The sequence below is a fragment of the Clupea harengus genome, chromosome 13, assembly GCF_900700415.2.
Source record: "Clupea harengus chromosome 13, Ch_v2.0.2, whole genome shotgun sequence".
Lineage (NCBI taxonomy): Eukaryota > Metazoa > Chordata > Actinopteri > Clupeiformes > Clupeidae > Clupea > Clupea harengus.
This window is the reverse complement of record NC_045164.1, coordinates 20290251-20310949: the sequence shown is the minus strand read 5'-3', so window position 1 is coordinate 20310949 and position 20699 is coordinate 20290251. Positions and strand designations below refer to the sequence as shown.

The 20699-nt window shown below is 41.9% G+C and overlaps 2 protein-coding genes across 5 annotated transcripts; one reads left to right on the top strand and one right to left on the bottom strand.

Moving 5' to 3' along the window:
* Window positions 1-4714: 4714 nt before the first annotated feature.
* Window positions 4715-15518, bottom strand: LOC116223204. Of its 3 annotated transcripts, none has more exons than XM_031579129.2 (5): window positions 11341-11935; window positions 11042-11068; window positions 7277-7630; window positions 6633-6764; window positions 4715-6220 (listed from the first exon to the last, which is right to left on the bottom strand). In XM_031579129.2, the coding sequence occupies exons 1-5, from the start codon at window positions 11579-11581 to the stop codon at window positions 5940-5942; spliced, it is 1035 nt and encodes a 344-aa protein (XP_031434989.1). In that variant the 5' UTR covers window positions 11582-11935; the 3' UTR covers window positions 4715-5939. The 3 variants fall into 3 exon arrangements, with proteins under 3 accessions (XP_031434989.1, XP_031434990.1, XP_031434992.1); XM_031579130.2 differs by having other exon boundaries at window positions 6639-6764; XM_031579132.2 differs by lacking the exons at window positions 11042-11068; window positions 11341-11935 and adding an exon at window positions 15345-15518.
* A 774-nt stretch (window positions 15519-16292) lies between these two features.
* On the top strand, window positions 16293-20373 carry mtg1 (mitochondrial ribosome-associated GTPase 1). Of its 2 annotated transcripts, none has more exons than XM_012841280.3 (11): window positions 16293-16491; window positions 16732-16796; window positions 16890-16994; window positions 17129-17215; window positions 17563-17619; window positions 17791-17881; window positions 18003-18064; window positions 18181-18277; window positions 18562-18643; window positions 18940-19052; window positions 20022-20373. In XM_012841280.3, exons 1-11 carry the CDS (start codon window positions 16389-16391, stop codon window positions 20117-20119), a joined length of 960 nt encoding a protein of 319 aa, XP_012696734.1. In that variant the 5' UTR covers window positions 16293-16388; the 3' UTR covers window positions 20120-20373. The 2 variants fall into 2 exon arrangements, with proteins under 2 accessions (XP_012696734.1, XP_042565541.1); XM_042709607.1 differs by having other exon boundaries at window positions 16341-16491; window positions 16683-16796.
* Window positions 20374-20699: the final 326 nt, after the last annotated feature.

Sequence of the window (20699 nt, the reverse complement as noted above, 5' to 3'; positions counted from 1 at the left end):
TGATTCAAACACACAAGTACAACTTTCATACTCACCACTCGCAACGCAAGCACGCACACAGGCTCACAACAATTGGTAACGAACGCAATCAAACACACGAACACTCCCAGGCGTACACAGACACATTCATGACAAAAACAAACAGAGAACCGTGACAAACGATTATTCCTAATCGTAGACAGGTAGATTAGAGCTAAGGCACCCTTGATAAAGCATCAGCAATGACATTATCGGTGCCGCGAATATGCTTGATCAGGATGTTAAATGGCTGTAATATCAAGCTCCACCGCATTAGACGCTGGTTTGAGTTTCTCATACGGTGGAGGAACTTCAGAGGGTCGTGATCGCTAAACACGACAATTTCGTCAGATGCTCCTAAATACACCTCAAAGTGCTGGACCGCGAGAACAAGGGCCAGCGTTTCCTTCTCGATGGTGCAGTACCGCCGTTGCTGGTGGTTAAACTTCTTGGAGAAGTAGCACACGGGGTGATGGACATTTTCAGCACCATTCTGCCGGGCTCTTTGGTGTGGCGGTCAGAGCGCATGTTTGGCACCCTGTAGACCCGGGTTCGAGTCCGGGTGGGGTGACCACGCTCTCCCTTCGCTACAAATGGTGTCAGAAGTGGGATGCCCTGCTGTGAGGTCATCGGAAGCGCACCCATGAACATTGTGTTAGAAACCCCCAGGAATGTTGACCCCGTGTGAAGGACCCCATGGTTGGGTGAAGCACTTGTGTGTGTGGGGTGCTCTGGATGGGAGAAGCATGATTGGTGTATGCGAGAGGTCCCGGGTTCAAATCCTGGACGAGCCCCCAAATGTTACAAACCAGTTGTACTGATATGCAACAAATGAAGGACAAACCAGAATGGGCTCGTTTCTAGGGGGTTTTAACCTGGAGTCTATTCCAGCTGATATTCTTACTCCAAGTCTGCTCTTTCCCACATGCTAATGCTAACACATGCTAATGCTAACATGCTTTCCTCTTGTTTTGCCTAATCACCAGAGGAGAGAGAGAGAAATGTGCTCTTGCAACAGAAAATGGAGGCTGATCAGGAAGAGAAGCGCAAGTTGGAAGTGAAGATGAAAGCAGAAAGGGAGAATTATGAAGAGAGGACGAAACAGATAGAGAAGAAGAGTGAGGAAGAGAGGAAACTAAATGAGAAGGAGTTTGAGAAGGTTCTAGAGAGTAAGATTAGGGAGCAGAAAGATATGCTGGAGAAAGGTTTGGACATGAAAGCTGAGATGCTAAAGCTGGAGATAGAAAAGGACAGGAGAAAGCATGAGGAATATCAAGCTGTACAGGCCAAGCAGCATGAACAGATGATGGAGAACTTCAGGAGTGACAGGCAGGAGAGGGAGCAACGACATGACCAGACCATGGCTCTAATGCAGCAGCAACACCATCAAGCCATGGCAACAATGCAACAAAGGTTTCCTCTCTGTCCGATATCATGAATCACACATTCAAGGTGTTGATTGTAGAGCAGCTTAGTGGGTAAACAGTGTCCTCATAAGGTTACTATTATATGGGTAAGCAGAGCAATGAAATAGAAAACTATGTTAATGGTGGCATTCATTTATAGGGTTAAGGGTAAATAGGCTAGCACACAGTAAGTAAATGTATCATATTTAGCATGTTTATATTCACACTTTAAGAATTATTATGGAGACAACCATCACCCATATGGAGATTCCTTCTGTCATGTGTGTTAGTGTCTTCTGGTTGTCAATATCCCTTCATTTACTGTGAGTATGTGTATCACGGAATAAAAGTGGAACAAAGACAAAATAATAAAATAAATACTAAAACTGTGAAATCAAGGTCATTGATGTTGGCACAAGTAGAACATAGGATGAAAGGCATATCATAAAGGCATAGATTCTGCTGAATACACCAAATACTTGGGCTGGAAATATTTATGACTGATAAAAATGGTAAAAATCTAGAGCACAAGGGATAACAGGTGGATCTAATTTTAGCAAGTACTAATTTGTAGTGGGTGACAGAAACTTGAGAAAACAAATGAAAGCAAAAGAAATCTGTGTGTGGGGGGGGGCGGGAGGGGTTCGTCTTGGGTGTGATACGTGTGAAGGCATATGTCTACAAGGAGTGCAGACAGCAATGCCTGGATCCACAATAACCATTTGAATGGTAATGAACATGACGCCATTGGCCATGCCATTTGGTTAGGTGGCAGACAAAGGGAGATTGGAGATTGTATTTGTCATAAAATAAAATGATGTAAGCAATGTCAGGAAATAAAACACAGAGATCCATCAATCCCCCATATGATAGCTTTGAGCAACTTCAATAAGTAAGCTATCACAGTTGATTGAATAAACACACATACGCAGCAAACTGAAGAAGTACATGAAGTGGGGGAAAGCAAGGCGTTTTCAGAATTGGTATTTTTTGCTACTGAGCTCCCTCTAAAATTGTAGAGTGTAACACACTTTTATACCACTGCTGTAAAGGCAAATTGCGCTTTGAGATCCCCTAACGGACTGTGGCATATGTGTACTTGTAGCCAAGCTGAAGGATATGGAACCGGCAAAGACAACGCCAGAAGCCAAAGAAGCATGTTGACTGACAAGTTAGAGTAATATTACAAGATTTTACATAAATATGACTGTGCATATTTATTTATTGTGACATCGGAGATGAATGCTAACATGACACAACACTGATTGTTTAACTTTTTAGTAGGCGACCACATGACGGATTCTTGTTTATAGGTTTATGTTTTTGCGCACACATCATCACCTGATGTCTTGTAAATCAGACGGTCACAGTCAACACATTTAAACTGGTATCATCAAAAAGACAATAAATGGAAGTTTAGAAATGCTGATAAACAGTCAGCCTATTGCACTATCATGGACTTACAGATTGTCACCAGGGGGGTATTCGTCGTAGCTCGCTAAACGGTTTAGCGAGCTAATTTTCAGGCTAAGATAAAAAAACGCCCCTCTTTTTGGTTCGTGGAAGCAACTTTTGATAAATCACCATAGTTACATATCGATTAGCACTAACCTGCTCCAGGGCAGGCTAACTTAAGTGTAGCTGGATAAGCTTGCCACACCCCCAGAAAAAGGAGGGATCCCATTGACCAAGGACTGATATTAGAGTTAGATTAGCGGAGGGAGAGAGTTCTTTGCGATCGCCAAGATCCATTATTCTTGTATGAGCGCTACCGATTCAGCCGACAAGGAATCATTAATTTACAAGACCTTCTCGAGTCATTTATTGCAAACACCACATTGACTGTCTTGCGCTTTTTTGCGAGTGGTACATTTTTGTAGTGTCGGTGATGCGGAGAACAAAGCACTCATAATTATATGAGTGTTATTAGTACACCATAGCATATCATTATTGTAGAAAATGATTATGGTGGACTCATGATAAGAATAGAGAGAAATACAGACAATTTATTTTCACTGCTTCAATTTATTTTATTTGTTATTAATACATTTAGTCATTTAACAGACGCTTTTATTCAAAACGACTTCCAAGGGAATGTAAAACTACATCGAGGAAGGAGGTGAGGGGATTTGAACTAGCAACCATGCAGATTCAAACCGGTAGAGGTAACCTCTGTACCAGCTATTCAAAAAGTGTGGAGCTCATGTGCATATTCAAATTAATTTCAAAAGAAACTTGTAATACAAAAAAAGTTACTTTTCATGTATACTTTTACTATGTAAAGTTTTATTGTGGTAGGAGTAAAGGAAAAAAATAAGCCTATTTGGATGTATTTTGGGCATATTCGATTAGTGTATAGCTCATTTGCATATTCAAATTAATTTCAAAAGAAACTTGTAATACAAATTGTTTTACTTTTCATGGGTACTTTCATTGTGTAAAGTTTAATTTTGATAGGAGTAAAGGAAAAAAAATTTTTTTTTGAGGTGTATTTTTGCCATGCATTATTAGCACACATCTCAGATTGATGAGAATTAAACATATTTCCTCAACTAGGATTTCTTAGGACTTTTAGTATGTTGTTCTGGACACCTCATAGAAATGATCTATGCTGAAAAAAATTATTTTACAATTAGTCTGTCGTAAAACGCTACTTTGCCTGGACTATAGGATGCGGGTCAGCCGTTAACGAACCGATATTTGCTGTTCTCAATCAGCTCGCTAATCTTAACGGGCTAAAAGGCCAATTGATTAATTTAGCTTCAATCCTACGACGAACGTACCCCTGGTTACAACAAATGGCAATTCAGACAGAGTGGCTCCATGGTAGTCTGTTTTGTTGCTGCTCTTTTTTGTGCTCAATGATTTAAAAAATACATTTCCCTGAGGCGTAGTGCATGTTTACAGTGAATGTGAGCAAGTTTTGAAGTTTGTTACAACTAATAATTCTGTTCTTTTGTTGATCTTATATGTCAATTGAAATTTTAATGAATAAATAAAAACTGCATCTGATTAAATGATAATAGAAAACTCTCTTTGGTCAGAATGGTTGTTCCTCAAGCCATGCACTGACAAAAAGTAAAACCACACTTATATATTTTTGTATTTGTTTGAACAAATTGAAAGTCTTGTAGGCCTATATTAAAATACATCTGAAGAACAGTGGGTGTCAAATTTTCCTGAATCTTCTGTGCACTGTTTTGAGCTGTTTTCTACACATTTGTTGACAAATGTAGAGGATCTGAAAGAAAGAGACGACGTGGAAACAGAGAATGCAAAGTGCAAAGTGGTCAGTAATATTTGGTAACAGCGTTTATTTATCAAGCCTTCAGAGTTATGTCATCATAGTAAGTGTGGAAGCATTTTCATGTTTAAACAAAGATACAAAGGGGCAGAACTAACACCAGACTGCAGTGACTCGAATAAAAACACAACCAAACCCTATTAAGTTAAGTGTCATGAGAGAATAGCTATTGGGTCCTTCTATTAAACAATTAAATCTTGGGTCGTCAAGCCAAAGTAGGGATTACACTAGCAGTAGCAGTTACACTATGCACATCAACCAAGCAGATTTCATACCCACAGGTAGTTATTATTATTTTTTTAAACATAAATAAATAAAACATATTTAACAAATATTAGCAAAACAGCCTCTTGATTGAAAACTAAATAAAAAAGATAAACATCCAAAAGGAAACGTATCCACTATGCATTGAAAACAATAAAGACATAACTCTTCAACCATGTACACTTACTATCATCTATACATTTCAGAGTTTCAGGTATATTCACACAGCATGAAATGAATTAAATATTTTTTAACTCTGTTACAGAGTCATAATAAAACAGCCCCACTCATTTCATGTGAGTTCACCATTTCATTCATATTTGCTTCTGGGTGGAATCTGTTAAACATTTCCTGATAAGGAAGTAAAGGAGAGGATTGTTTGGTGTCATGAGAAATGTAACATGCCATGAAAATGTTGTAACATTACATTTAAAAGCATCCAACTGTGAGGCAATCTGTGATTTGGTATTTAAACTACTGTTTTAAGCCTAAGTAAATATCTAGTAGAGGTTAAACAGGTATGAACTTTACCAACTACACAAAGAAACAGATCTACACAGAGTATGGCTCTGCTCAAGTTTATCTGCCACCACAGAAGCAGGAGAGGGTGGGGGCACGTCAGGAGACGGTGAGGTACCTCTCTCATCAGTATGACACTACAGGAGACAGTAAGGTACCTCTCTCATCAGTATGACACTACAGGTAACCAAAGATAAGATGCAAGGAAAGACAAGTCAAAATGATAAAATTAAGGACAAAATACAAGACTTGGTTTAAAATTTTGAGCCATTTGCCTTTTGGCAGGAAGGCAGGGAAATGTCAAAAGAGTTGTGGGCAAGGCCAAAAGAGTCTCTACGGTAACATCATTAACTAAACCACATCACTGCATGTTTCAAGTGCACATATAGTCGTCTCTTCAGAACATCCACATTCAGACAGTTGTCTCTTCAGAACGTTCCTGCACCCAGTGGGTCCACATTCACATAGTCGTCCCCATCACTGTGTTCACTGTAGTTCTCTGTGCACTCATAGTCATCTTCCCCATCACCCAGAGTTGCTGTGTTTACGTAGTCTTCCTCTTCATCTAAATTCTCCTCGCTCCCACCCAGAGTCGCTGTGTTCACGTAATCTCCTGTATCTTCATCATCCAGTGACTCGTAGTCTCTCTCATCATCCTCTACTGGCTCATTCGTCGCGTATCTCACCTCGCCGTCAGGGTTCATGGCATCTTGTTGACAAACCAGTCAGAGAAAACAGAGAAAACAGATGAAACACACTTTCTAATGCTGAGCTGTCACTTTAAAGACAGATAAAACAGATGAAACACACTTTCTAATGCTGAGCTGTCACTTTAAAGACAGAGAAAACAGATAAAACACACCTTCTAATACTGAGCTGTCACTTTAAAGTCAAAAGGCAGCTTAGGCTTTGTGGGCTACATTTGCAAAAGACTTCAGCTCTCCTGACAAAGCTCTTTGCCATGCCATTACTACACTTAAACATGAAGGTCTGATATGGGGATACACACACACACACACACACACACACACACACACACACACACACACACACACACACACACACACACACACACACACACACCATGACACACATCTTCCCTCTGATATGGGGATACACACATCTACCCTCATTGATAGACGATTTCCTGTGCCTGTTACCAAGGCAACGCCTCCATATGACAAAGATGCTGAGAAGCAGGATGAACGGGAGGACCGACCCACTTGCAGCGATAAGGATGAGGAGCCAGGGTGCTGTGGAGATCATAACAACACACACACACACACACACACACATATATGCATACAAACACACACACATACAAATTACACACACACACATACATATTCATACATACACATACATCTGCACACACTCACACACACACACACACAGACACACACGTACACATATGTACACAAACACATAATATACATATTACACACACACACACATACATATGCACGCACACAAACACACATGCATACATATGTAAACACACACACACACACACATATTACACATACACACAAGCATACAAATGCACATGCATACATACAGTATGTACACACACACACGCACATTCATATGTTCACTTCACACACATACACACACATACATATGTACACACACAAAAATGTACACACTCATACACAAGCACACGTACATACATATGTACACACACACACACAAACACGCATACATAAGTATTTACACACACACACATATTCACATATATGTGCTTGCCAGGTGCATTGGGTCGTACCTTTGACAATGACAACCACTGGTTCAGTCTGATCGGAGACAAAGGTGTGATTTAGCCTGTACACACAGCTGTAGTTGCCCTGGTGGGAGTAATCTGCCTCAGGGAAGGGGAAGCAGGCTGAGTGGTTGACTGCAGACCCGTTCCTGGTGTTCGACCCGCTAAAGAGGAGCTGGAAGAAGCCTCCTGGGTACTGAGGGTCAGTGGAGCAGGACATGGAAAAGCTGTGACCTTTGGTGACCTCTAAACTCTGGGGTCCCATGTTGACCCCTGCCCTCTGTGAGTTTGGGGGTACTTCTGGTTCAAGTGGACACTCTGAAGAAGAACTGAGAGAGATCCTGGGCTGTGTCAGACTCACTGAAACACAAGAGACGCTGTTAAGGGTTCAGTCAGTTTCCCCTCATCAATCAGTGATTCAGCCAGTCAGGTATCTACACGATCAGTGTTTCAGTCAGTCAGGTATCTACACGATCAGTGATTCAGTCAGTCAGGTATCTACACGATCAGTGTTTCAGTCAGTCAGGTATCAACACGATCAGTGATTCAGCCAGTCAGGTATCAACACAATCAGTGATTCAGTCAGTCAGGTATCAACACGATCAGTGATTCAGTCAGTCAGGTATCTACACGATCAGTGATTCAGTCAGTCAGGTATCTACACGATCAGTGTTTCAGTCAGTCAGGTATCAACACAATCAGTGATTCAGTCAGGTACCTACACCATCAGTGATTCAGTCAGTCAGGTATCAACACAATCAGTGATTCAGTCAGTCAGGTATCAACACGATCAGTGATTCAGCCAGTCAGGTATCTACACGATCAGTGATTCAGTCAGTCAGGTATCTACGCGATCAGTGATTCAGTCAGTCAGGTATCAACACGATCAGTGATTCAGCCAGTCAGGTATCAACATGATCAGTGATTCAGTCAGTCAGGTATCAACACGATCAGTGATTCAGCCAGTCAGGTATCAACATGATCAGTGATTCAGCCAGTCAGGTATCTACACCAGGGGTTTTCAACCGGGGGTCCGCGACGCCATTGCAGGGGGTCCGCGACATAAGCCTATGTTGATCATTGATTTTTAATTTTTTTATAAATTCGCTTTGATATTTCAACACATTTCCAGATTACTCTTGAATATCTACATTTATATCTAGATCTAAATTTCTAAAATAAGAAAAATATGTCTAAAATAATATAAAGGAGATTCACGCTGACAGAATGTAGCCTTGCACCTATCCAGTCTATGGTAGCCTGTGCTTTGCTAATTTTAATGCATTGCGTCCCTAACGTCACACCATACGCATATTATTCATAACGCACAGTCTCACGCGCGAAGTTGACAAGCATCTGCAGTTAAACACAGCCTACGTGTACTTTTGAAGTTTAGTCGAAAAAGTAATACTTTTGGTGAACGACTGAAGTTATCTACTGTCCTTAGCTAACATTTCGTTCTAACGTCGAGTTAGCTGGTCAGAAGCACCAATGGATCGGTTTTTAGTGAGGAGAGTGACAGAGGGACAGGCTGCCACGACAGAGGGACAGACTGCCACGATAGAGGGACAAGGACAGGCTTCCAACAAAGCTACGTGTAGCACAGGGAAACAAAGCCAAAAAAGAAAAAGAAAATACAATGAGGAATACATCCAAAACGGATTTACAGTGACGACAGACAGAGCAGGAGAGGAGGTACCACTGTGTTTCGTGTGTTCAACATTACTGTCAACTGAAGCCGTCAAAACTATTGCGGCATATGGAGACGCATCACGTTTTCTTGAATGCCAAGCCTTTTGAGTACATGCAACAGATGTTGCGTGATTTTCAAGACTTAAGTTATGGAAAAGTTGCCAGACAGAATTTCCAGAGCTTGCAGCAAAAGCAATGAGGTGTCTTTTGCCCTTTCAAACTACCTACCTGTGTGAGAGCGTTTTTTCTACACTGGCGTACTTGAAGAATAAGACAGGGCAAGGCTTGAACCAGAGAATAATATGAGACTGTCGCTGTCTACAATTTTGCCACGAATAGACAGGCTGTGTGGACTTCACCATGCCCAGAAATTACACTGACAGGTCTCCCCTCTCTCTCCACACACACACACACACACACACACACACACACACACACACGGACACACGTGCAAACACGCACGCACGCACACACACACACGCACATCAGTGGGCCGCGGATTACTTTCTAGTCAGAATGGTGGTCCGTGGGACAAAACCAGTTGAAAACCCCTGATCTACACGACCAGTGATTCAGCCTGTCAGGTATCTGAGGTATCCTGCTAAACACCTATCCTATAGCTTTATATCATATTCAGTTCTGACTATAGCTGTATCATATTCAGCTCTGTCCGTGTGATTAGACCTGACAACACCATTGGCTGTACAGCCCCATGTGATTAGACCTGACAACACCATTGGCTCTCCAGCCCCATGTGACTAGACCTGACAACACCATTGGCTGTACATCAGCTTCACCTCTGAGCCACTCAGACCTGAGCAGGAAAGAATGTACACGTCTGCCGTGTCACCGTCCTCATTGAAACATGGGACCCTGAACCAGTGCTGGAAGGGGTGACTTTTGTCAATTGACTTAATTAATCAATTGATTATGTGACCACAGTGACTTCAGTGATTCAATTCAGTCCAATTCAATTCAAATTGATTTATATCTCACTAATGACAACTGAAATAGTCCCAAGGCACTTGAGCCTGTATCGCCTATAGCAAGCACTAAAGCGACAGTGGCAAGGAAATACTCGGGATGGGCAGACAAAGCCTTCTGAAGCTTTGAGGCTTCTTCCTGACTCTTCCATAAAAAGATCCAAAGCTTCGAAGCATCGAAGACCGACAATGCACACACACACAACCACACACACACACACACACACACACACACACACACACACACACACACACACACACACACACAGACAACACGGTGACATCAGGTGGTTTGCAGAACCACCGTTTACAGTTTATGGGGTACAGGATAGTGCCAAAACATCATCATCAAACCGGTCAAACTCATTATGGTGTTTAAGTCATGTACAAAGCATTGGACACCATCATTCACGTGGATTTGATTAAATTAGTTACAAGCTTTCACACTGTTTCAAACCAGTATGCTTTGACGTGAAAGTGAAACAAGCTTCGCCACCTCTGTATCAAACGTAAACTCTAGGGAAAACTCTTGTAACAGGAAGAAACCTTGAGCAGAAGCCGGCTTATTAGCGAGGACCCACCTCTTTGGAGCGGCCCGTTAGAGAGATAGAAAAAGAAAGGGGGGAAGGGGCAGAAGAGAAGGGAGGAGAAGAGAGGGGAGGAGAAGAGAGAATCAGAAGCAAGCAGATCGATTCATGCTCTTTTGCACTTATTTGCCATATTAAGCCATGTCCCTGTGCCTGCAGTAGTTATCCAAAGTCACTCAGTCTGAATGAGTTAAAAGTTTCCTCTCTAAATGGGTATTAAACATTGCAAGCTTAAATATTGCGATTACTTACTTGATGAGACGGCCCGTTAGAGAGATAGAAAAAGAAAGGGGGGAAGGGGCAGAAGAGAAGGGAGGAGAAGAGAGGGGAGGAGAAGAGAGAATCAGAAGCAAGCAGATCGATTCATGCTCTTTTGCACTTATTTGCCATATTAAGCCATGTCCCTGTGCCTGCAGTAGTTATCCAAAGTCACTCAGTCTGAATGAGTTAAAAGTTTCCTCTCTAAATGGGTGTTAAACATTGCAAGCTTAAATATTGCGATTACTTACTTGATGAGACGGGAGTCCTTAGATGTGCTGTTGGATAGAAACACAATAGGAGACCGAAATGTTTCAGGTGTCATTTTCATTTCAAAACAATTGTGTTTTTAATTACTCCTGTTTGGATTATGTGAATTCCAAGATTGGAAAATATCATCCATCCTCTGTTCTTTCAGATTCACTTCCTTAGTGTATGTCTCACGAAGACAACACCAAAAAAAACCATACAGTATAGTGTAGTTTTACATCAGACAGCACACAAATTACAGGGTAATTTATGTGTTCAGCTTCAGTAGTAGACACCTTACCCAGCAGCAGACAGAGGAGAACTCTCAACATCCTAGTCTTTCTAGAGTAACCCGCCTGAGCTGGATATGTGTTGCTCTGATGAAAGTTTCGATGAAAATGAAGCTCTGATCCACTGCGCAAAGCATCATGCTTAGTTGTGAAACGAGTCTGTGGTTTTCCTTTATGTCTTAAACCAGTCCAGTTCCCCTTTTTATGGTCGAGAAGTGTGCCAGTAAACGTTTGTTTTAGACTGCTAGACATGTGAAGTACGACTTGCAAGCCCACAGTTCTAGTTTTGTCAGTGTGCCGTTCTCTGGCTGTTATATACAGAGAATGATGTGTTACTTCCTGCTGAAGACCAGGGGTGTGACCATTGGCCTACCTCAGAAACAGGGGGCCAGTTATCTGTAACCCTGCAGAAGCCCACAAGGCTTAGGCTTTGCACTATGCAGCTCTGTGGTCGGAGATGGACCACCCCACGAACATGTGATACTAGATCTCACAGCAGGCCATCGGCAAATATACAGCCACAAGACACCAGTTCTCAAACGGGCAGCTTTGTGTTATTGGTGTCACACAGTGTTGCAGAGTGAAATTTCAAAGTGAAAGAAGATGGAAGCAGTCTTTGAGCATAAACTCTTGTAAGAATACTTCCTCACTTCCAGAATGGGCGGATCTTACCGTTTGGTTGTGGGGCCAAGAGAAGGCCTGTTTTCTGCTGTGAAGCCAAAATGCGTCTTCCTTCTTACGACACTACATCCTCTGATACAATCCCTGGGTGTGTGTTTCTGTGTGTGTGTGTGTTTCTGTGTCTGTGTGTGTTTCTCTGTGTGTTTGTGTGTGTGTGTGTGTGTGTGTGTGTGTGTGTGCGTGTGCATGTGTTTCTGTGTGTGTGTGTGTGTGTGTCTGTTTCTGTGTGTGTCTGTGTGTCTTTCTCTGTGTGTGTGTTTGTGTGTGTGCGTGTGCATGTGCGTGTGTTTCTGTGTGTGTGTGTGTGTGTGTTTCTGTGTGTGTGTGTGTGTGTGTGCGTGTGCGCACATACCTATACCCATAAGGGTATACGTGTATGTGTGAGTGAATGGGTGCACAAATGTGTGTAGTGTATTTGTGTGTGTGTGCAGTATGTGTGTATGTGCAAGTGTATGTGTGTGTCCATGTGCCTGCCTGTGCCAGTCTCTGCACTGACCTATCTTAGCTAATAGAAACACCTTCAGAAGAAGAACTGGATGGTGTCACTCTGGTTGCCTAAGTCAGTCACAGCTATAGCAGTTCAGTATTTTAGCCCGCTTCAGCATTAACCTCAGGAAGTGATCTGGGGACATAATATTATACTCTCAGAACTGGCCTGCAAGAAGGAAGTTAGCGTCCACCGATTCACACATCACAGTGGTGAGTTTTACAGAATGACCTGCCAAGCACAACAGCAAATATGTGCTTATTTTTTGGATTGTGCATTAAATGTCACAGGTTATGACAAAATGACAAAGATATTTGTTTAAAACCAAGGTTATGTGGCTTCATTCAAAGATATAATATTTTTAGAGGAAATATTTATATAGTGATGGTGAAAATAACCAGCACAGGCTTTTTAGTTTTTCAGTCTGCGTCAAATTGCAATGCAGACAAATTCAAGTATTGTTATTGCGATATGTTTTTATTCAGTTCATGTAATTCAACATACCATTTTGCAGGACACCTGCCTCTGTTATTACTGCCAGAACTGCCTGTGTGTAGCTGACTGAAACCCCACTGATGACTATGCCTTCTTCACAAGTCAAGCAGGGCACCGGAAATCAGATAGAGATTGAGAGCCACAAATACAGAACTGAGAGTGTGTGTGTATGTGTGCATGTGTATGTGTGTGTGTGAAAGCCTTTGTGTTGTGATTCACAAGCTAAAGAAGTTTTTTCACTCTGTGTTTTTCTAATGGTCTGATGTGATGTGTGTGTGTGTGTGTGTGTGTGTGGGTGTGTGTGTGTGTGTTGTTACCGTCCAGATTGTTTCCAGGCCACAACATAAAGAGGGAGACATTCTACAAGGTTTAGTTTTTCTCAATAAGTAATTTATTGAAAAAGAGCAAAAATAATAACTTACGAAGTCTAGGGGGAACTGAACAGTTGGACTAGCACGCGCGTGTGTGTGTTTGTGTGTGCGTGTCAGTGTGTATGCGTGCACGCGTGCGTGGATGTGTGTGTGGGTGTAATGAGCGTCAGCATGTTGAAAATAGTGAGACAAAGAAAGGGAGATAAAGTGAGTGCCTCTGGGAGGAGTGTGTGTGTGTGTGTGTGTGTGTGTGTGTGTGTGTGTGTCTGTGTGTGTGTCTGTGTGTGTGTCTGTGTGTGTGTAGGAAGGCCCCTTCTACACACGTCCTGCTCCAGGTGCGTTCTGTAACGGGGCACAGGGGGTCGCAACAAATGTAATGTAGGAAAAGATTTCACCGCAGGACGTCACCAGTTATGTCTGGACTTGCAGTTAAACCTGGAGACACATACTGTATCTGACTTTCTGATAAGCTCTGAGGAACTCTGAGTACTTCCTCATTAACAGGATGGGTGGCTCTGAAATCTTAGCAGAGGCAAAAAGAAGGCCTGTTTTCTGCTGTGAAGCCAAGGTGCTGACCCTGAATGGTCTGGTGGTCTGTGTGGAAATATAAACACAACCCACTCTGCACCCCAGATCAAGGTCCAAGTCTCCTGGTTCCTGTAATCGATCACACTTGTAACAGTTCAGTCTTTTACTGTAATCTGCTTCAGAATGTGCTTCTCAGGTGCAAATTATGTCCATTTACCACCCAAAGACTATACAACTCAGATGTCATAAGATGTAATTGTGGGAGGGCCGCTCCCTGCAAAATAGTCACTTATTGCACTGCCACTGCAAAGCCACTAGAGGGCACAGAGAGGCCTTACAAGATCCAGAGTGACTTTGAGGACCTGGACCAGATGAAGCTTTCACTGGCGTCACCGGGGTACATCCCTGCACCCGCCTCCCCTGTTATTGCAATGACCAGAGAGGCAGAGTCAGCCTGCTCCAGCATCCCTTCCTACCTGATCCATCACTATGGAAACCAGACCGGATGGCAGCATGGAGCTCATCTCACTGATCTCGTGCTCGGCGATTGGCTGAGGGGACGTTGTGGTGATGCACACTGCTAATAAGAAGTAGAGAGTGGGTGAATAAAGACTGATTTGAACTACTTTGGTGGAAGTTAACTGTTTAAAATTTCAGACGACAAAAGCAAACTTAATTCTGTGTCCTCCTTGACTCCTGATCACATATGCATACACTCCAAGCTTAGAATCACCAGAATGCTAGTGCAACATGAATGACACAGCATGACTGACAGGCAGGTGCAGATACATAACCTGATTGGTTGGATGTTCCACTTGACTGAGCCAGCCTGGGCCATATTTGGAGGTTGATTTTACAAAGCAAATAGCCTACCTCAGACTTACAGCTGTCACTTGCAAGTTAGAGTTCATTAAATCAAACTGTTTGGAATTAACGTTTCCTAACTAACACTAAGCTTTAATGGCATGGACTGTGTTAATGACACTTCATCAGATGGATAAGGGCAGACTGTCTGAACTAATCCATTGTGCTTTTGCATTGCTTCACCAGAGGGGTTGAGTCAGGTTTCCACGTCCCATTGATGCACCCTAGATGCAAGTCTATTCTCTATCACCTGCAAGTCTATTATCTTTGCCTGTAGCCTAAATAATGATGATCTCTTTTCAAGCCATGGCAGACAACAATGAATCCTTACATTTGGTAAGTGTAAAGTTATGCTATTGAGAAATGGCACTGAGAAGTTGTAGCCTAGGCGAGTATTTTGAGCCTTTGTTTTAAGAACTAAACATACACTAAGTTAGACTATATGGACGAGTTGTTGAACAGATACAAAGAGCTACTAAAACACATAATTTCTCTACAGTAGCCTATAGAATCAGCTGAATCAATTTAAGGACGTTAAAATCTATAAAACGACTCCATTTAGAATGTTAAATAACTATGGTTACCTTACCGGTAGTCTTCGGTCAGCCAGCGTCATCCCCGGTAAATTTCACGCACAAGAATCGAAAGCTGTCGATGATACCGAGTGATTCAGGAAAGTGTTGGGCATTGTGACATCCTAACCACTTAGGGGCGGTAAGTAAAAATCTGGGCAACTAGCCCGCATTCGTCTGGGTTAAATGAAGAACAACTGTTTACACTCGTGAGTTCCGTGGAGCTAGCGACAGTAAGCAACGAAAAGCGTCAAAATACAAGTCCGCTTCAAAGTTTTGTTTGAAAATCCGGTTTGACGAATATTACAACGTTTTACACAGCATATACCCGGTGTGCTGCTAACTTCTCTCTATATAAACACTGTATATTGCATTTGCCAATTTTGTAATAACAGACTTATCTTGCATATAACCATGGAATTAGAGGGTAACCTATTAGGTAGGCTACACAAGATTCATTTTTTTATTTATTATCAAATTATTTTTTACATGAAATCTATTGTAGATCACCAAGGTCCACACAGCTGATACAAAAACGATTTCTTTATGCTGCTTGTGAGTCATAGAACACCCTATACATTACTGAATAAATTGAGCCATATGAATAGGCAGAACAGAGTTGTTGAACTTTCCCTTTGTGTGACCTATTTAAAATATATATGGATTATGATAAACATATTGTTAACACACAAACACACACAGATACAGAAATACATGGGTGCAATATTTATTGATTTAACAGTGGCGACTGGTGAACAAATGAAAAAACAAAAATTCCTCCAAAAAATACAGCTTCACAGGTGATATTAAAGAGATGCAAACTGGGGTTTTTATACCCTGGTATATCTGGCATCTTCACACAACTAACCGCAAAGACTCACTTCATATCAGTTAGCAAGGTGGCAGTATCTGTACTAATAAATAAGTTTCGACTTTTATTTAAAAAAAGTTACTAATGGCAGCCATATTGAAATTGCCGTTATTGTCACTGGCTACACGCTGCTACACGCGTGTTTTGAAGGATTGATATGTGACTGAATGTCAAATTTCTTTTAGACAAGATGAAGCTTTGTCGGACGTTACAGAATGCTGTGAAATTCAGGTCAGCGTTTGACTTCGGCGAAAGGGAGGTCGCTCATTGGTTTCCCGGTCATATGGCAAAAGGTTCGTTCCTTCCCATAGACATATATAAAGAGACGACCAAAATCCTAGTGGCAATACAAATACCCCACTGTGTTAATGCCCCATACAGTTCACTGTACACATAGAATGTATGACTGTAAAGTAGTGACATGTCAGTTCATCTGAAGACATGTCAAACAACCTAGCTGTCATGTTCTCTATTATGTTTACAGGAGTTTTGAAAGATGAATGATGTATGACAGTGCTATTTCTCCCGGTCAGGACTCAAGCAGATGAAATCAAATCTGAAGAACGTCGACTGCATCATAGAAATCCACGACGCCAGAATATCCTTCCTTACCAGTCTACATAACGCGGGCTGTACATGCCGGTTGTTTACCTCTATGTCTATACGAAATTGTATTCTTTAACTGGGCTACATTCCTTTCTCCGGTAGAAACCCTCTTTTTCAGGAGTCTTTGGATGTCCGTCCCCACCTACTAGTCCTGAATAAAGTGGACTTAGCGGATACCTCAAATAAACAAGTACGAGCCTAGTTGTTGTGCTGTCTTTAAAAACCTGGTCAATGGCGTTGCATTGCACGAATGTTATACGGTCCACCAACATGAACATGACATGTTTGTTAATTGTAAACATGACACTGGTTGTGTCCGTCCAGAGTATTCTGAAACGGTTGGAGAGAGATGGCGTCAGGAATGTCGTTTTCACGGATTGTTTGAGGCAGCAGGATGATAATGTGAAAAAGGTGAGATCACATGACTTCCTTGGCTTGTGTTTCAGTGGTACTCATGTTAAAACAGAGAGTTGAGAGTCAAAACACTGAACTTGTAAAGATGCCTCATACATACTTTTGGCCATTGTTCATATTTATTTCAAGGCTTGTGTTATATATGATCCATATGCATAGTCCCCAGTATTGTTTCCTCTATTTCCATGAGAATCGTTGACGATTATATCCATCCTCTCATTTATTAGTATAAAATATATATGAGTCTCGTATATCTTGTAAAGCAGATCAGGGTGTGAGGCTGCTATATAGTCCATTAATGACATCAGATGTATAGACTGATGAATGTGTCCTCTGTCCCTCAGATAGTTCCTCAGGTGGTCGAGTTGATTGAGAATCGTCCACGCTTTCACAGAGGCGAGGTAAGAAGTGCACCCTTGGAGTCCTAGCTGGTCGCCATCTTGGTTCTCATAGTTCTTAGTTCTTAAATTTGCCCCACCCAACATCCATCCTTAATGGTGTTGTTCCAAGACCGCTTAAGTTTGTTAAGCTGACTCAGTCCCAGTGATTTGATCATTTCTTCTAATTCCCAGGAGAGGAACTATTGTCTTATGGTAATCGGGGTTCCCAATGTAGGGAAGTCATCCTTCATCAACGCTCTACGGAGAACCAACCTGAAGAAAGGTCTCAGATATGCCCAGTGTGCTTCACACAATACCCCTGTGAATGATTGTGTGTGTGTGTGTGTGTGTGTGTGGTGTGTTCAGAGGTTTCCCCTCTCATCTGAACTCTTTTGTGTCCTCAGGTAAAGCGTCACGAGTCGGTGCTGAGCCGGGGATCACCAAAGCAGTGTTGACCAAAATTCAGGTGTGACCTGATTATTTGTCATTTCTTTGTGTGTGTGGGGTGTTTGCATGTTTATGTCTACCTATATATGTATGTGTGAGTGAGTGTCTCTCAATTAAATGCCTCCTTGTGGTTAGGTGTGTGAACGCCCGGTGATGCACCTACTGGACACTCCAGGCGTCCTGCCACCTCGCATTGAGAGTGTGGAGACGGGAATTAAGCTAGCCCTGTGTGGTAAGCCCCTCACACACCACACACAGAGTTAGCATAGCAGTAGGACTTATTCAAGTGTCTAAATTATGTTTAAATTTTGTTAAATCAGGGTCACTACAGCTGGTGTTGGGGTTCTGCTGCATTTTAGCATTTGTGTGTGTGTGTGTGTGTGTGTGTGTGTGTGTGTGTGTGTGTGTGTGTGTGTGTGTGTGTGTGTGTGTAGGCCCTATTATTGTGTCAGGAGTAGTAGCGTGGACCTGGCCATGAGCTGTTTCCTGTATTTATTTGCTGTCTCTCTATGTAAGGCACAATCCTGGACCATCTGGTTGGGGAGGACGTGATCGCAGACTACCTGCTCTTCACCCTTAACAGATTAGAGAGGTTCAGGTGAGTCATCAGCCTTGCAGACTACCTGCTCTTCATTTTCCGTTTATGTCGCACACACAAGCACACAATATTCAGGAACATGGCCACTTCCCAAGCCCAACATGCTTTTAGACGTGCCAAATCAAACATTCAGTTGGACAGTCTAGTGAAACACCGGTCTTATTATATTATTTTAGCTGGATTTCCCTTTGGGTTCCTGAGGCTGTATCTCTGTAGACTGGAGAGATAAACTCACTGTAAATGTTACGAGCCAGTCTGTGCCATGGTGTTTCCTGTGCCGTTTCCTTGCTGTGTAGCTATGTGGAGAAGTACGACCTGGGGGAACCCTGTGACAGCGTTGAGCAGGTGCTGAAGCGCATCGCCATCAAGCTGGGCAAGACACAGCGTGTGAAGGCCATCACTGGAATAGGTGGGTGCAACAGACACAGACACAGACACAGACACAGACACAGACACAGACACAGACACAGACACAGACACAGACACAGACACAGACACACCTGTTTCTGTGTGGAAGTGGAAGTGGAAGTGGAACTAGAGAAAGTGTGATAGCTCAACAGTAACAGACCCTCACCCAGCAAATGACAGATTATTATAATTATGTAGTATTATAAAGTATTAGTATTATAGTATTATAATTCTGAGTTTACGGGACACAGTACAATTTAAGATTAATAAAACCGTATTCAAAATGAGTTAACAGTCTTCATTTATTGTGTTTAATAAGCCACATAACTTCCCCAATCAACGACTGTATTTGTGAAGTAACTAAAGAAACCACCAACACAGATTATATGACAAAATACCATCTGACTTGCTGCCGTTGTTTTCTGCCATTCAGAAATGTCATAATCACCCTTATAACAAGTATCCACTATCATGGCTATTGAAGACATGCGTTTGAGTCTTCAATAGCAAATCTCAATTTTTAATATAAATGGGTCAGGAACGTCTTAGATAACCAGTCAGATATGGAAATATAACACTGACATTGGGTGAAATATAGACTGCTATTAATGTTTTGGTGTCAACAGCTCAGAACCATATCTGATAAACAGCCAGATCCATCTACCTAGTCTGGCAGAGTGGCTACATAAATGTTTGGCAGTACTTATGGCAATCTATGTCTGCTAACATGAACTAACTAGCTAGTGGTTATGGACTATATTATTAGTTTGAAAACAAAAAGAGCTAATATTAGATGTTGACTGGTAATGATGACTAGCTATGCTAGATAGCTAGCTATTTCACTAAGTTAGTAGGTTGTTATTTCAGACATTACCTCTTCATCGTGATTTAGTGGGCAGTTTTTTTTTTTTTTCAATGTTTTCATCAAACAATGACTGTTGTCACTCTCTGTATGTCTTATGTTGTCCAGGCAACATCACCATCACAGTTCCCAACTACACAGCAGCAGCCTATGACTTCATCCGCGCCTTCAGAAAGGGGGAGCTGGGGAAAGTCATGCTGGACTGATCCACACAGGATGACCTGGCAACCAGACGGGATGACTTGGCAGGGTGATTGATGACCTGGCAACCAGACTGGACAGGGTGCCGCTGCACTGATAGCAGCTAGCTAGCTAGCAGTAGACTTCTACATGGACTCAGCCGGGTATGACTAGAGGTCGTTTTATGCAAGTGACTTTTTCTGTGTTTCATGAAAATCATTGTGATAACGCTGTGTTCTTAAAATCTACACAGGATATTGTATATAGAAGTACTTGCATTTGTGTGAAGGTGCACATCCACAGCAATAAAGTATTTATTTTCATCTTGTTTGAACTTTGTAATTATACAGAAAGGTTGGTTAACAGGTACATTTATTTAGATTCCCACAGATGTCGGTTAGCTGATACAATATAACTATTCTGATATTTTTACTGGGACTTAAGAACACCTTATTAGAGGAACAGATATATTACAAACACTTGGTCAACAACAATAAGGGACTCTACAGCATTCTGAAGAGCCAATATGACTGTACACAAACTTACAAAAACATTTTCCATTGGACAACATACAGAAAAAACGGCAGGGAACATTATTGTCTTTGT